This window comes from Cucumis melo, chromosome 9, assembly GCF_025177605.1.
Source record: "Cucumis melo cultivar AY chromosome 9, USDA_Cmelo_AY_1.0, whole genome shotgun sequence".
NCBI classification, from domain to species: Eukaryota; Viridiplantae; Streptophyta; class Magnoliopsida; order Cucurbitales; family Cucurbitaceae; genus Cucumis; species Cucumis melo.
In genome coordinates, this window is record NC_066865.1 from 23,093,225 (window position 1) to 23,110,801 (window position 17,577).

Below are 17,577 nucleotides of genomic sequence, written 5' to 3' on the forward strand. Positions count from 1 at the left end.
TGTGGAGTTGAAAAATGTTTAAGGAGGAGAGAGTGTGAAAAGAGGTTATGATAACCCCTTGTTCCAAACAAGGGTTGAGTTACCATAACCAACGCAATAGTAATAACCTTGGATCAAACAATCCCTAAAAGTTGATTTTGAAATGTATTTTAAACATTTTTTATAAAAAAAATATTTAAATAAAAATAAACTTTTGAAAAATATTTTTATTTCTTGAGCGAATTCAAACGATTCTAGATGAAAGAGAATATGTCAATTGCAGTAAAGTATTATAAGAATCTAATCCGTGTTATTTTATTCGGAGAGAGTTTGAAAATAGGGCAAATATCTAGAAAGGGGTAAGATTAGTTGCTTTTAAATTGTTTAAATTTTTTCATTTCAAATAGGTGAAGAAAAAACATTGAACTTTCGATATAAAAGAAAGAAAATAAACATTAGTTAAAACTTTTATTTTCAAATTTTAAACTACAAACACAATTTAATTTAATAATTTTCTTTATATTAATGCATATAATAATTGTATAAAATCTCTTATTTAGTCCTAAAAAAGAAAAAAAAATATCACTCAAACAAGATTTTTGACACATTTCTACTCTTCTCAAACGCTATCTATATCTCAAGAACTAAACTTGCAAAATAAACAAACACCTTTAAATCCTAAAACATTACTTATCATGCATATCCATTTAACTCAAAACTTATCTTACATATATCCAAATGAATTCATTATCTCAAACATTTAAATCACATATATTTAATACTATCCATATAAGACAATATAGAGATTGAAACAAGTCGTAGTAGTTACAATTAAGTAGCTTTTATCGAATTAATTTCAAATACCTACTTTGATTTCTCTAGGGTAATAAATTATTGAATTAATTTGAACTCAATTAACAAAGTGCTTGTTTTAAGAATTTAATAATAGTACGATTAATTTAATTTGACCGTAACTTAGTAGATAAAAACATTACCACCTTAAAAGTTGATAATTCAATATCCAGTAGTATAAATTTTAATTACTTTATCAAAAAGTACAGAAAAGCAATGATCAATAAACAAACACCTTAAAAGGAGGCTTTAATTGAAATCAACGACCCATTAGAAATTAGCTCAACTTCATTTAAATCTCAGTCATTCCACTTCCATTCTTGTAGCTGCACATTAATTTCTTATTCCAAGAAACAATAAATGGTACTAAAAATCTGTTGAAGTATACCACCCTATTTTTAAATTCCAAGCGTACCGTAGATTTATATTTATACATTAAAAGGAAATTAAAAAAAAAAAAAAAAGTAAAAACTACTTAGACTTTATTCAGTTGAAATCACAAGCGATCAACAAATTGATCACAACCATCTAAATGTAAGTACTGAAAATTTTCATTTCATTTTAATACCAACCACATTTTAACTTGGAAGTTGGAGGTTCAGGTTCTATCTTCTACCCACTCGTTTTTATCGGTGTAGTCAGCAATACAAAGAAAAGACGGTTCATCACTTGTAAGACCCAAAATAAATTTTATTACCATGAGATTACAATTCGGAAACCCTACAATAATGGCAGCCTCCAGCTAAATTTGGACCATTCTTATGCATTTTCTATTTACTAATTCTAAAACGTAAATGAGTGGTCCATAATCTCTCGGGTGCCTTTTTCCAATAAGCAGGAGGAAGAACAATAAACTTCAAACAAAATCTTACAAATCTGCCAACATAGGAATCAAGATAAATAATCTCTATTTCTAAGACGAGAACCTTCCTATCCCACATGTAAGACATATTACGTACTGAGGGGAGTATAAATTTAGAATCGAATAGATGATCTAAACTAGTGAGCGCTTTCATTGAAATGGCACTAGCGAGTGCAAGGAAAGAAAAATGGAGGAATGGACACTGGGAAAGAATCGAGGATTTTGACGGATAGAAGAAACCAAATGTAATGAGCTATGTCTATCATCAGTATAGAGAGTTGTAGGTGTAGCAGGTGGAAACAATGGAGACTACACAAATGAGGAGGGAGGGAATGAGTGTAACATTCAAGAGCCTACTTCGGCCTAAGTAACCAGCAAGGGTTATAGTTCCATCTGCAATTACTCGTGCAATAGTTCCGGCTTCTGTTGATAACAATCCACCATTATATGTACCACGTGAAAGTCGAGATGACATGACTCGTGAGAGAAGTGCAAGGTTCACACCTGTGTCAGACAAGATCAAAAGAAAATTTGTGTCATTCTCAAATGAAAGGGGGAAAAAAAGTAATCCTTGATGATAAAAAAAAAACTTGTGTGGTTGAGCTCTATGAAAATAGCAAAATCCTAAACCAAAAGAATACCATAATCCAAATAAGATAAACGAGTTTCCATGCACGTTTCAGTTAAATCCCTCGTATGTTCTATTTTTAACAGTTGTTAAGTAAAAATAAATAAATAAATAATATAAAACTCAGTAAATATTTTTCACCAAGTGAACAAAATTCCCAGATTTTTTTCTTTTTCAAATTTAGATTGCAAGAGTTTGAGAACTTCTTCAGACTTCCTTGTATAAAGATTTTCCTCACTAACCAAAGGAGAGGGGAAAGATTTTCTAATAAAAGAGAAATGTTTGGTGCATCTTGAGCTTGCACCTATCTAAAGATAATCGATGTAGTCCAAAATGCACCTGTGTATTTCTTTTCTTTTTTTTTTTGTAAAACATTTTAAAATGTTACCAATCAACTTTTGTAACACAGTCAACCATCATTAGAAGTTGAAAAATGTTTAGAATTAGTAAATTCTTTAAAAACATGAAAAAATATTTAGTAAATTCCTGACCTTCAAGCACTTCTGCCGACACAAACATGATAAGTCCAGAGCCCACATATTGAACCACAGAGTATGGTACTATTACATTGAAGCTTAAAAGGATGCCTATCAAGACAAGAACTTCAGATACCAACAGTATTTGCCTGCAAGGAAGATGTTAAAACAAAATACGTGAGAGAAGTTAGTTCAAGGGAAGAAAGTTTTTAAAACCAACAAACGTGTTCTCCATAATCCCTTTGAAGTAATTACCTATCTTCAAACATGTTGCTAATGTAACTACCAACAAATATATTCACCGGAAGAACTGTCAGACCAAGGCATGCCAGGAAAATTGCCACAGAGCTCGTGGACCAACCGAAGTAGTATGTGGTAACAACGCTAGACTCCGAAAGCAAAACTTCCATTGCATATTTGAGCATGAAATATATCAATAATTGAACCTGTTGACATCATATGCTCAGTTAAAATATGATGACAAGAAAACTCAAAAGAAAGAGTTGTGTAAGGAAGTTGAAAACATCATTTTAAAACAACAGTAGCAAGCTAGATAGAAAGGTTTATCTTTAAAAAGAAAAAAGAACACTTAAGAAGAAAGGGAAGAAAAAAAAACAGGGTCATTCACAACAACAGTTAGTAGATTATTATATGTACTGACAATGAGAACCACATCATTCAGCATTACAATCCCAAAGGATTTATTAAGAGTTTCAGTTTTGGTTTTAAACGCCCTGTATTATGAATGTAATGTGGCAATTTGTTGAAATGCTCTCGAAAAAATTGCAACTTTTAAATTGCACGGCCATAAACAAAACTTGAGTGCCATAAAACATTTAAACCACAAACAAAACTCATGGAAAACGATTGTTGGTATGGAAAGAACGGGCACTTTAGTCACATAATTTTCAATAATTTATTCAAATCCTCAAAGGCTAAAAAAGTTCATCATGAAGACACCAGATATATCAATCAGTTAATCGAACGATACTGAATTATGTAAAACCTCCCAAGTACTTTCCAGACTATAGTAGGTACCTTAACAGAAGGAGTGAGTAATCTATAAGCTGAGCCAATAGAGGTCACTGGTAGGCGTGATTCCTCAGGAGCTTCTTCACTGTCATCAACTTCTGGGTCACCATCTTCATCTGATGGCTTCTCTAGTGAAGTTATAAGCAATGGCTGGTGAAGACCCTTTTCGAGTGTGTCATTTTGAACTGATCATTGGCATTGACATGAAATATAAATTTAGGGTGTTTTTTATGATATGTTGGATTAATTGACTCTAAGTAAATGTTGAAGTCCATATGCTTCAAATTTTGAGTCTAACATGCTCTTGACCTATTTAACATATTTTAAAATTTACTAACCTATTAAACACAATTGAAAGTTAAAAGATTTTATCAGACATAATATTAAATCTCGTGCCTAACAGATCCATTTATTTTTAGAAAATGTCCAATATGTCTTAGACCTATTAGGGACAAAATTAAACAAAACAAAATCAAAACAACAACAAAATTCAAAGATTGAGACAATTATACTCTTTAGAGACCTAACACAAAAAAATCAAGTTTTAGGGACCAATAAGGTACTTTTGATCAAAAAACTATAAAACACAAACAAACTTGAAAGTTTAGGAACTAAGCTTGTAATATAACCTAAAATAAGATTGCTACTATGCGGAAGAAATGTGCAATTAGATCATCTAGAGACGTCTTTAACTTGATACCAAAAGTAGTCAGAGTAGTGAAAAGTTGCAACTGGACCAGTCTTGGTGTACCTCACCAATAGGGTGTTTGGAGTTTTACTCCCCCATTCATTTATCTCTTTATCTAAATAGAAAAGACCCAATTGGACCAGATAAAGTCTATTCTTTATTAAACTCGCACTTGACCTAACCCCATTCATTTATCTCTTTATCTAAATAGAAAGATAGATTAAAATGAAATGTCATTCATGTGGACATTTACAAGATTGAAGAAATTAGCAAATAAAATTACCTTGATGTGATTCCTGTGGTGTATTCTCTTCACTTTCCCGTGAAGGTTCACGAAATGAGATACACAACCATATTAGATACATTAGCCACGCCACAGCCATAACCCAACCAGGCAAAGTGTTTTGATTAAAAGTAAGCTTGTAAATCTTAAACTTCGTTTGAAGTAATCCGGCCAGAGCTGGACCACAAGCCATTCCTAGAGCACTGGCACTAACAAAGCCCGCTGATGCTTGCATGCGAATTTTTAGTGGCACACAATCACTGATATAGCGCCTATTAACAGCCCGAGCAGAACCCAACCTGTATTAGAAAAGAACAGCTTTGTCAGACATCATAAGTATAATTAACATTTCTCAACACACTTCTTCAGTGTCTCCCTACTAAAGACAACAGGGAGAGTTCAAAATCATTCTAGATTTTAGTCTCTTCTGAATATTTGTTCCACGCAATATAACAAAATAATGTCAACCATTCCCAAAAATACAATCTCTCATTTTATGTAAGACTTCGAAGCAAGGTAGATAAGAGCGATGGAGTAAGTTTTCATGATTAGGCCAAATCCATGGTAAAACATTGGGAGAACCCTCCACAAAGAGAGAAATAACTCTAACTCTTCTAATTTATTAAGTTTAAAAGCTCCTAAACACTATTCAAGGCATGGCTATTTAGACCTTGCAAAAAAATGAAACTAAAAAATTTTGAAGTGCTAATCATCAAATTAACAAAACATCACTAAAATGATTAACATGAAGAAAATAAGCCAAGGTATTATTTATTCTCTACACCAAAAACTAACATCAGAAAAGGCACATCAGCTTAGAGACATAAGCATCCTTAGATTATGGGCAGTCAGATGCCATACAGCACTGTGGATGTATATCTAAATGGAACAAACCATATATGAAATAATAGACAATTTAGGGCAATTTTGTGCAATCATTTTCTTATCGTCTCCAGTTGGCAGTTAGTGGTAATTCCTGGAGGAAATTTATGGATGCGCAGATGCTTGGAGTCTCGACGGTCATATGAGGTTCTGAATGCAAAAGAAAAGGATGCCACCAAAAGACGATTTATGTAAAATTCTAGAACATGATGAACATGAAGAATGATAAAAATATGGACATCATAAGAGACTGTATTCTAATTAACTATTCAGTAGAGAAAAATAAGAATAATAAATTAAAAGGATAAAAGAGATTCCCTACCCACAGCAAAGCCGTCCAATCAAAAGAACCCAGAGTGATTGAAGATCATAAGCAAGAGCATATAACAAGTTCCCCAGAAAGAGAGCTACACTGCTAAATATTAGAGGTCTGAAGTAAGATCTATTTGACCATGCACTAAAATAAACTGATGAGAACACTTGTGCAACTGCCATTGCTCCAATTACAATACCACATACAGTCGCTGCAGCTCCAAGGCTCATGGAGTAGTCATCGGCTGTTGGGACTACAATATATGTATTGACCATGTATAGGAAGGTATTTGCTAAGTTCAAGAAAAGAGACATGGAATGATAATTGCTATCATCAACTTGTTCCCCGATAGGAGCAGGCAATTCTTCCTGCATAATGAGGGCATGTTGTGCTAAAAAGTTTAGGAAGTTTGTTGAGTTACTTAGCCTGTCCACAGCAGCTCTAATTGAATCGATTACAGGGTCCTGCAAATGGGAGTCCAAATAAATAAAATAGATGAAGTGACTTTTTGAGTACTGCTAGATTTGTTAGAAAATCTACGAGAAGTGTTAACAACTAAACCCAGTATCAATAAAATGAGTATCCTGCAAACCTGGAGAGGAAGAACAGGCTGATCATATATTGATAGATAGCTTCTTCCTTGACGGTCCTGGAGTTCATGCAAGTTCCGTGATATGGCTCCAACAACAGCTCCTATTCCCTAAAGTTCATTTTAGCTAGTGAAAATTCACGAAAATTAAGTCTACAAGTTGTTCTACACATAATCACTACAGTCGTGCCAAAATCAGACGTGCAACTAGGAACTTAAACAATATTGAGAATTCCAAGACGTCATATCTGAAGTCCTTTGAAGTAATATGAGACAAGAAGAATACAAAAATAAAAGTTGGACTATGATATATTACCACGTGTTTGAAAACTTGCTGCAGCTGGGAATAAGGATGGTTGGCACGTGTTTTGACATAGTAATCGGTAAATTTATAGCCAAACCGCTTGTCAAATTTTTTCAAAATTTTACGCAGGCCAATCGCATTAATCTCAACAAAATATAGGAGCTTTAAAAGGTCTTGGCCAGCTTCTCTGTAAGCTTCTCTCAGTTCAGTTATCTGGGATATTTCAGGTTCTTCTTGAAGAACATCAAGCCGTTCATCAAGTTTGGCTATACGGCTTGCAAGAAGGCCTTGTTGCTCCAGCAGAAAAAGTACAATCTTCTCAATCTGATTTTTCAGAAAATGCATATTAAAGTTGTTAACAGATGTGAGCACAACTTAGATTACACAATTTCATATAATATATGTAGTTCCAAAGCAGCAAAGAAATAGTAAAAGTGATTTTCAGCACAGAAAATAATGCCAAAACCTAAATTCATAAAAGTATTCCACCACTTCAATTAGAAGGAAAGGAATTGTACATGGTTGAGTGCATATAGCGTGCTATACAAACACACAATTCCAAAGAGAGATGGGGAGCACTTCCTAAGCCTCCTGCGTAATTGCCACACAATTTGTTGTGCTTTGCTTCCTTTCATATACATAAGGTTTATCTGCATGTGTGTGTGACTGCTGAAATTAATGGCATGATGCCACATTCAGTTCTTATGAGCTTACCGCATAAAGAACAACAATCTAATGAAATTAGAAAATTCCTAATGCTCATCAGTTGAATTAGAGATTTGGGATTTATAACAATGAACTATCATATAGCAAGCAATACAATAAATTACTAACAAAAAGCATAGCAAAGAGATTAATCGATCACATGCATCATCACTAATCAAAGTCTTAATTAACTCTTCTACATGAAAGGGATATGCAATATACACCTGGTTGTCCAGCATTCTAGAAAAATCCTTGAGAACGTGCCGACGATCTTGTGTTCCAACTTCCATTTGTTGAGCATATTGTTTTACCTTCTTCTTCATAAGTTTATAATTGATGTAATATCTGCACAAAAACAAAATAATGAAACAGAATAACAGCAGCTGTAGCATAATTAACAATTCCAAATCATATTTGGAAATTGATATTTAGCGTGTTTTTCCTTCCCTTCTCAAATGCAAGGGCAATAACTTAAAAAAAATATTAAAAAAAATCATAATTCCATTTTAATCAATCTACTTTAGCTGTATTATTAACTCAAACTATTTCCCTTGAATCAAAAGACTCGTTACTAGCACACACCACCAGAAAAGATAAATGAGAGAATGCAAAACAAGTATTGGTGCATCACACTCACCCTCGCCATTCTTCAATCTGTCTTTCCTTTAACTTCTTTCCAAAGGCAACCATCTTTTGCTTTCTAAATTTCAGTACTCAAAACCAGGCCAAGAATACACAGAGATGCAGTCTGCAAGGAGAACAAGAAGTTATTGATACCATCACACAGTGAAATGCCTATTTTACTAGGATCAGTTTCTCGAATTCTTCACAGCATTTCATAACAATAAAGTGGGCCAAATAGTTAGGTGAGATTTCATTGTCCCAAAAATAGATGAGGCTAAATCCTTGTGGGAAAGCATTGAATATATAGAGCAGACAAATTAATATAGTTTAATCCACTCACAGAAATTAATATACAATTTGAAAAACAATGGACATCTCTTATAGAAATATGAGAATAACTACTAAATTCTTAAGATGCACCCAATACTCCATTGTATAATTTTAAAAATAAAAAAGTTTATGAACATGTGAGCATCAAATGTCACATTAAATGCTTACACTTACTACCCTAGCTCACATGCATACAAAGAGCTCCAAAAGGAAATTCCAGTCCACTTCAATCGATAGTAAGCAATCCAATTTCATATTTCAATACAATTTTGAGAAAGAAACATTTGCCAAAATAAAAATAATAACAAAGGTTATAGAAATCGTCATTTCCTTAGATCGCAGTATCTCACAATTTCAAGATTAGATTAACATCTCGATAAACAACCTCACACGTACGCCAGGCAACAACGAACAAAAACTTGTGCGAAACAAGATAATACAAGAAGGTATAGTTAAATCAAAGCTTGAACATCAAACGCCATGGCTGAATGAATTAGTCATGAATCGTAAGTTTACCTAATCTCTCCAACCATAACCTCTACTTGGTTTGCTTAAGAGAAGCAGGCTTATTCATAGACAACAATAACAGAGTACTGAAACAGACGAAAAGAAGAGGAAAAGAAGGTAAAATCAACAGATACAACGAATTCGTTTTCTCCTCTCGCCAATAAAAAATTCCAGAAACACGAACGGAATAAAATCAAAATCAAACAAAGCACCTTACCGTAATAGAGCTAAAAATCTGGAAACTGGGATTGAGAAAGAGGTGAAAACGAGAGGTTTAGATGACCGTCAACGAACTTGTTTCTAGCAATGGAAACAAAAAAGAAAACAATCTTCTATCAGCATGCAAAACAAGGAAATGGCAGCGAAGAAGGGAGAATCACATACCTGAAAGATGGATCATGAAGACGAAGACAGCTCGAAAAACCGCACAGAGAATCCTCTTTTCGAATAATATTGATTTTGTTTTGATACGCTTTTTATTTTCCTTCCGTCGATTTAGAAATTTCGAAAAAATGGCGAATCAAGAGGAGAAATTTTTGGAAAAGGCCACCGGGATGCGGATGCGGATGCGGATGGGGATGGAGATGGAGATGGAGATGTTGTATGTTATAATATGACCATGTCTTGGATTTATGGTTTTCTTTCCGTGATAAATATAAATATAAAATAAATAATCACACTTCACCAATATGATTTACTTATCCTATCTGTAAATCATGAGATTAATTAGTTAATTAATTTTTCTTATAAATCATTAAACGTGCGCCTAAATTATGATTTCGCTAATCATGATTGGTTAATTGGGAGTCGTTAGTATAAAATTTAAATTAACTTGGTTGGTTGGATAAGACAATAATAAAATCTGTCCATTTCTCCATTTCTTTAGTTGTTGAAGTAAAAATGGTATAGAATTTTAAATTTTTATAAAGCATATATAATAATTAAGCAAATTGAAAATATTTTAATAGGACCCGTAATATAGTCTATCGTTGATACGTTTTAAAAACTATATCTAATTTTTGTCATGTTCACACATTATTGTAATATATCTATGAATATTTTATATATAAATACTATTATGACTTATTAAAAGTTACACTTTAGTCTAACAATTTTTATTTTTTTTTGTTATTTTGGGTTTCATATTTTATTTTATTTTTGGACTTGAATGATTGTAAACATATATGTCCTACTTTTTCTTAAATTAAAGTCAAAATTTAAAAAGTCAATAGATTTTAAACTACGAAAATAAGTATGAATTTCAATAATAAAACGCGTCAAAATTAAAAAAGTAAATAAATGATTACACAAATTTAATGATTTAATTATTTAAAATAAATATTGGTTAGATATAATGAAATATCTAAAACAATTATGGATCAAATGTATTTAAAAATATTAAGTCAAAGAGAGTACAAACTGAGATTTAAAATTTACTCTAAAAAAAGAGTCTCAATAAAAACATGTTTAAACATGGCATCACATTCACATTGTGTATTATTGGTATAGTAGAACATAGCTGCATTTTATGCAGTACAAGTTGGCATCATCATGTGAGTAATTTTTTCAATCATTAATGAGATATTTTTAACAAAGCTTTAAAATTTTGAGAAAATGTCAATTTATATCCTACAATAGAAAGTACATATTTGTAGTCTAAGTTACATAATATCTTTTTTTGCATTTTTGAAATATTTACGACCATCTTAAAATTGAAACATCGACATTGAATTTCCTACGTGTTTTAAACTTTGAACATAAATTCTATAAACGATTGTGACAATGTAAGATTACTTTAAAATAGCGTAAATGAAATAAATTTTTGTTATAAACTACCACTACATTACTAATGTACGTATAAAATTCTAAAGAATTTATATCCGAGTGGTAAATCGCTCAACTAGTAAATTTTTTCAAAATGTCAAATATGCTCTTCATTAACCATCGTTAATAGTTGATATCAATGGTAGCAATTAATAACACAGTTCTCAAATTGAAAGTTATCACCTATCTACGTAACTGATGGTAGCTATCAATTGTTATCACTGCTAACTTTTAATTTGAGAAAATTGGAAAGAAACACTCGTAATTATAACAAATAGTTATAATTGATGGTAACTACAACTGATAGTAGATATCATCGACAATTGCTTTCACATATAGTTGCTACCAATGATAACTCTTAATTTGAGAAATAAAATAAACACACAAAATAGTGGCTGCATGTGAGTTTTAGGTCTTCTAATAGTGTTTGTGCTATATATGCAATTATTTTATCCCGTGCTATATATTTTATTAATTTTTCCTTAAATGTTATTTGTGCTGCGCATATCTTCTTAGTTTAAAGGATTATATATTCTAATATTTACAAGTCAAAAACAAAATGTAACGTTTTTTTTTTTAAGTGTACTAAAAAAATAGAATCAAATCTTCCACTTCTGAAATAGTAATTAGCTAAATCTTCTCGAAACTAACAATTAAAAAACATATTAAAGTTAGTTAAGCTCAACAAGATTTCAACGGTTTTGTAAGTTGGTAGACTATTTTTATTATTCACATGATTTAGAATTAACCCATCAAATAACACAAGAGATTAGTTTATATAAAAGGAATATAAATATTATTCCAATATGTGTTTGAAATGATTTTAAAATAATGAGAAAGGAACACGACTTCTGAGATAGGATGATTATCTATTAGGTAACTTTGTTGGCGAAAAAGAAAATAATTAAAAAGAGAAAAATCCACAAGTTGCAACACAAAGTCTCTATCACTCTCTTTATCTTATTATTAATTTTGCATAAAGTATTGAGAAAATTGGGACTTCCAAAAATTGTAACTATATAACAAGCTTTCCATGGCTGTAATCATTTTCATCCATTTCCTTTTATATTATATCTTTTGTACCCTAACTTTCCATATGCATCATCATTTCATAATCAGAAAAAACAAATTTGTTTATTTTATATATCTTCTACTTTTTTCTTATATTCTTCTAACAAATATGGCTTTTCCTTTTTTACTCTTTTTTTTTTTTTTTCGTCGACCCTCAGAGAAACCCCACATTATAATGCAGCAATAAATTATGCAAAATAGATGGTCCAATTAATAAAAGTATACTGGCGAAATTATAAGATCTGTTTCAATCCTCCATCACTTCCATTCATACTCGTTTCATGATTTTGTGAAAGCAATTCATGATGTAATCTAGAGTTGATATTATTTTAAAGCGAATTTGGACCATTACAAAATCACGTGAGATCTACCAAAGCAAGCTACCACTAACTAAAATCAAAGTTGTTGTAGTGAATGTTTGGAAGATTTTGTGGAAATTTTTGTATGTAAACAAATTTACACATGTAAATGAAAAAAGTAAAAAATAAAAAATAAAATTTACTTTCGAAACATGTTTAGATTTACGCATATTCATAAATTTAACACATCAACTTTTAAAGAGTAGTTTGTTTGAAAAGAAAGAAAAACGAAATTTCGAAAGTTAAATAAAATTTTTCGAAGTTTCGAGTTCAATTGAAAGAAACATTTTAAAATCTTCTAAAGTTAATTAGGCAAGGGGTGTCAATCAACAAAATAAGAATTTTGTAACGGAATTGATTAAATATAATCATTCAATAAATACAACTATTTAAAAAAAAAAAAATCAATTAACATGTCTCAACGATTACCTTAGAGAAAATGAGATTCTTGACAACAAAAAAAAAAAAACAGTATCATATAGAATAAGATACAACTAATAAAAAATAAAATAAAAAGTCTCAACTACTATTTTAATGAACACGAGTTGAAAATGGTGCATACATATATAAATAAATATACAAATTTATACGATGGAATTAAATTAGAGCATTAAAAAGATTATGAAAAATCAAATGGTATCATATTGATAATGTTGAGTTTCTTTTGCTCTTTTCAAAATGTAAAAATGAAAAATGAATGATTTGGCCCTACAAATAATTAAATGGAAGCCATCATTATGGACGAAACGAATTGGTGACCATATCTTATGTTGGCTGGTAGCAGAACAGTGAGTCAATTCATTTTCTTTATTAATTATTACCACATTTCTTCCAAAATTTTTATTTATTATTATTTGGATTTTTTAAACTTTGATTTTATATCAACTCTTTCTAACAAATTTTAGAGCTTTCTTAATAACAAAACTTCTTTTAAAAAAATTTACAAATATATTAAAATATCAATTTTTATTTATAATAGATTAATTTGAACTAGTAATATTTTGTAAATGTTTTAATTTGTTTTGTTATATTTAAAAATAATCTATAATTTTAATCTACATTGTTAAAGTAATATATAAATTAAACTTGCGTAAGAGATTAACTTTTGGATCATGCTATAGTCTTTGAGTAAGTAAAATTGTTTATTTGCATAAATGAACACTTCAATAACTATATTACATTATATTATTTAAAATAATAAAAATTAAAAACTTGACAAGATTTAATACCTAAAAAAATATAAGAAAATTAAATTAAGGCAGCGAAAATCCCAGAAGAAAAAAAAATATTGTTGACTTTGACAATAAAAAAAAAAATCGATAAAAAATATGTGGAGAAAAAACATTCGTCTTATTAAAATGTTATAATTATAATGTACTTTACTAATTTCATTATTTGACACTCCAAGTAATTTATAGCCTTCGAATAGGTTTAAAGACATCCCCTTATTAATTTATATTAGTTTTTGCATTATTTTGTTGCATTAACTATGAGAGGTAAATGGATGGCACATTTACTATTATTATTATTAAATATATTTTATGTCACTGTCTCAATTTCTTCCCCCACTGAAGTGGCATTCCACCACAACCATTTTTGTTTATATTGAAAACTTCCAACTTTTTTTTTCAATTTAATTTAAATATCAAAACCCCATTTGCTTTACGTATTATTTATTTGTTTCTATGAATAATACTAAATGTTTAATATTTCTTTTTCAACTATCACTTTTTTATTTTATTGATTGTGACTCTAAAAACATAATTTTCAAACAACTATCAAAACTAATATAAGTTCCCAAAATACTTACAATATATATATATATATATATATATATTACACACTTAATTAATATTTAAAATCATTTTTTTGACATTATAAAAATGTTTTGTAGAAAAAGGTTAGTTAAATCCTCCAATTATTACGATAAAACTCCTCAAAAAGGAAGAAGGAAGGTTAAAGATACGTTGAGGCATTGATATTACAAAATGTCCATATAAATATTTTATTAATTCTTTTACAATATAAATTATATAATATATAAAGGTAGATTGAATCGAAATTATATATATAAAACAAATGCTATAGGAAATGTGACATTGTCGAAAAAGATCGAACAAAGGGAAAGTGCATCTAGGGATTCGAAGAAGCGACAAATATATGCGAGTTCGTAGAATCATACGTGGAAGACAGGTGGCCGCTCAAAGTTGACCAGTCTTAGCCACCAGGAAAGCTGTCGGTCTGACATTATGGGACCCACATATTACACCTGTCTCCATTCGGTGCTTCTTTATTCCAAGTTCCAACCCTGCCTATGGCCATGCGCCACGTAGGACTTCAGCACTACCTTTTATTTATTTATTTATTAATTAAGATTCCAAAAAAAAAAAAAAAAAAGAGTAAGAAAGAAAACACAACCACAATTTGTTATCGACTAGAACAATAATAAGCGGCCAAAAGTGTATCACCCATGGACTTGAAAAGACCTACAATTATCGTCCGACTAAAAATTTCAATTTAGTGTCAAGATTTTAAAGCACAAATCTTAAAAAGTAAAATGTAATGTTTTAAACTCTACAAACTAAATCAAAATCAAATTTACGTTAGAATAAAAACTATACTTAAAAGTTAAAATAAAAAGGGGACGAAAACAGACTATATTGTTTCCAATATAAATGTAGAAAGTCTTAAGTGGGAACAACGAGAATAAAAGAACATGTACTAATATACTATTGATCCACCTTTTGCTCAGATCTCATTCCTAATTATTTCTTAAATACCTGTTTTGTTTATTAGAGGAAAAAAATACCCCTTAAAATTATTATGCTAAAAGAAACTGATATCGTATAAATGAACTTTTGGTTTCTTTTTTCCTAATTAGTTTTTCTATCCGACACAACTCAAAAACAGAGGTTTAATTAATGCGGTTTGCATGTTCTTCTAAAGAAATAGTACTAAAGTTGTTGCATGGGAATAAAATATAAGAATAACGTGAGACCTAAAAGAGGATATTATAATAGTTCGAATCTAAATTATTAATAATATTTGGAGATAATTTGTTTTGAGTATAAGATTACAGTTGAAGATCAAATATTATTTGTTTTGTTGTGTAGGAAAATATCGTAGATTTTAATTATAGAGATAAACTATGTGTTATGTTATATAATATAATAAAGTAAATAAAAAAAATATTTATAAAATATAGCAAAATTTTAGATTTTATCAATTTTAGTTACTAATAGACTTCTTTGAATGTTTATCACTGATATTGATAGTCGATCAGTGATATTGATAGAAGTCTATCAACATCTATTATTTCGACTATGAAATTTTGTTATATTTATAACTATTTGTAACATTCTCGTCGACGGAAGTAAATTTTCTATTGATCATGATAACATTATATAATTTTATAGGACTAATTATTTTAAAAATACAATTTAAAGTATGGGCAAAGGTTAATTAACTAATAATCAAATAATTTATTACAAGAAAATATATAATTTATGCTTCTTCTTTTTTTTGTAAAGGAGTCATTTATAAGTAAAAAATATTAATAATATAATTGGATGGGATTAATTTGAAGAGTTTATATAAATTAAATATGGTCATGAAATATTTACAAATTATCAAAATAATTAATCAGTGAATACTTTAATTATAATAATTATTAAGAATAATCTCATACTAAATTAACCATGGTGATATGCAATGGACTGTGTGTACATATATATTATTAATAAATCAATAGTTTCAGTTATCAAATCGTCACACATATAAAAATTGACAAATATACGATGTAATAAAATTTTGTCTTTTATAAATGTTTGGATTGCTATAAAAACAAAAAGTTGAGTTGACTTAGTAATAATTATAGAAAAGTAATTAGGAGAGTTGAAATGACTAACGAAGCGAGAAATGTGAGTATTTTAGCAGGGAATGTGAGTTGATATGAATAACGAGATAATAAACCTTTTAAATTATTGGTGAACCTATAGGTGAGTTGGTCTTTCTTTACCTACCAAATTTAACTCTCTCAAATTATTCAAGTTGCCAAACTCCTTGATATAATTTATTTTTTGTTTTTTTTAAAGAACTTATTAATTCCTTGCAATTTATTTTAAAAACGAACAAGTATAAGAAATCTAAAGCCCTAAGACAGCTTTTCTTTATTATTTCTTTTATCATATGATAGATTGAGTTGCTCTTTGGAGATGATCCTTGGTAGTTGGATTGTCATATTTGGTTGATAGAGTTGGTTGGTGGAGCTAATATAGTTATCGTCTAGGGTTGATTATTGAATAAGATTGTCCAGTTACGTTGCTCAATAATTAAAGATAATCATCAAAAGTGGTCTTTAGAGTTCGATCGTTGAAGAAATAGGTATAGCGAAGTAAAGGATTAAGTAAGAATACTTTGATAATATTATATAATATTCAAATTAAAGAATGATTAACCACTAAACACTTGTAAATCTTATTTTTTAATGATTTTAAACGTAATTTGTTTTAAATTAATTAATTTCATAAATTCATTTCCTCATAAGTTATCTTGGGAGGTTATAAAACCATTGATTAATATTTATTTCTCTCATATTTAATAAAAACAAGGGCATAAATATAACAAGTTTATTAATAATCTTTTTATGTCGACTACCTCATTCATTGAAAAGAAAAAAAGATAACAGATTTCTAAAAAAAAATGTAGATATCTTTTTCTTAAACATACAAACATTTTAGAATCTATTTGTTACATTAACCCTTTCTTTTTTGACGATTTTTTTTTTTAAAAATGATTGTAAATGACCAAATACTATAAATACTTATAAAATATAAAAAAATTATTATATATTTAAAAAATTACTGTATTTTATAGATATTTTAATCCATTATATTGTTTTGAAAATTGATCTTATAAGTAACAGACTTTTTATTTATATGTTTATTTTACTTCTTGAAAAGTGAAATTATTTTTCTTAATTTGAGGGTTAAAAATTCAAACGTCCATGAAAATTATATTCTCTTCCCTCTTCTCATCCTACTCTTCATTTTAGCATGTTTTATCTTCATCTTCTTCGATTCCCAACGCTTTTTTTCTTCTTTTTTTCTCCATCGACTATATGCATCGTTTAAATTGTCTTAAGAAAAAAGTGTTATTTAAAAAATCATTTTTATTTAAACTATTCGGATGAAATAACTATTTAAAATATACTTTAGAAGCTATTTTGAGTGATAATTAAATATTTTAATTTTTTTCAAAACAACTTTTT

At 29.5% G+C, this 17,577-nt stretch overlaps 1 protein-coding gene across 4 annotated transcripts; it reads right to left on the minus strand.

Annotated features, from left to right (window-relative positions):
* Nucleotides 1-1,821: 1,821 nt before the first annotated feature.
* Nucleotides 1,822-9,669, minus strand: LOC103482700 (SPX domain-containing membrane protein At4g22990-like). Of its 4 annotated transcripts, XM_051089852.1 has the most exons (14): nt 9,439-9,669; nt 9,272-9,354; nt 9,064-9,140; nt 8,231-8,341; nt 7,818-7,938; nt 7,407-7,557; nt 6,901-7,212; nt 6,588-6,695; nt 6,005-6,459; nt 4,801-5,099; nt 3,836-4,014; nt 3,053-3,243; nt 2,813-2,946; nt 1,822-2,197 (listed from the first exon to the last, which is right to left on the minus strand). In XM_051089852.1, exons 5-14 carry the CDS (start codon nt 7,892-7,894, stop codon nt 1,959-1,961), a joined length of 2,145 nt encoding a protein of 714 aa, XP_050945809.1. In that variant the 5' UTR covers nt 7,895-7,938; nt 8,231-8,341; nt 9,064-9,140; nt 9,272-9,354; nt 9,439-9,669; the 3' UTR covers nt 1,822-1,958. The 4 variants fall into 4 exon arrangements, with proteins under 4 accessions (XP_050945809.1, XP_050945808.1, XP_008437200.1 ...); XM_051089851.1 differs by lacking the exon at nt 9,064-9,140; XM_008438978.3 differs by lacking the exon at nt 7,407-7,557 and having other exon boundaries at nt 9,439-9,668.
* Nucleotides 9,670-17,577: the final 7,908 nt, after the last annotated feature.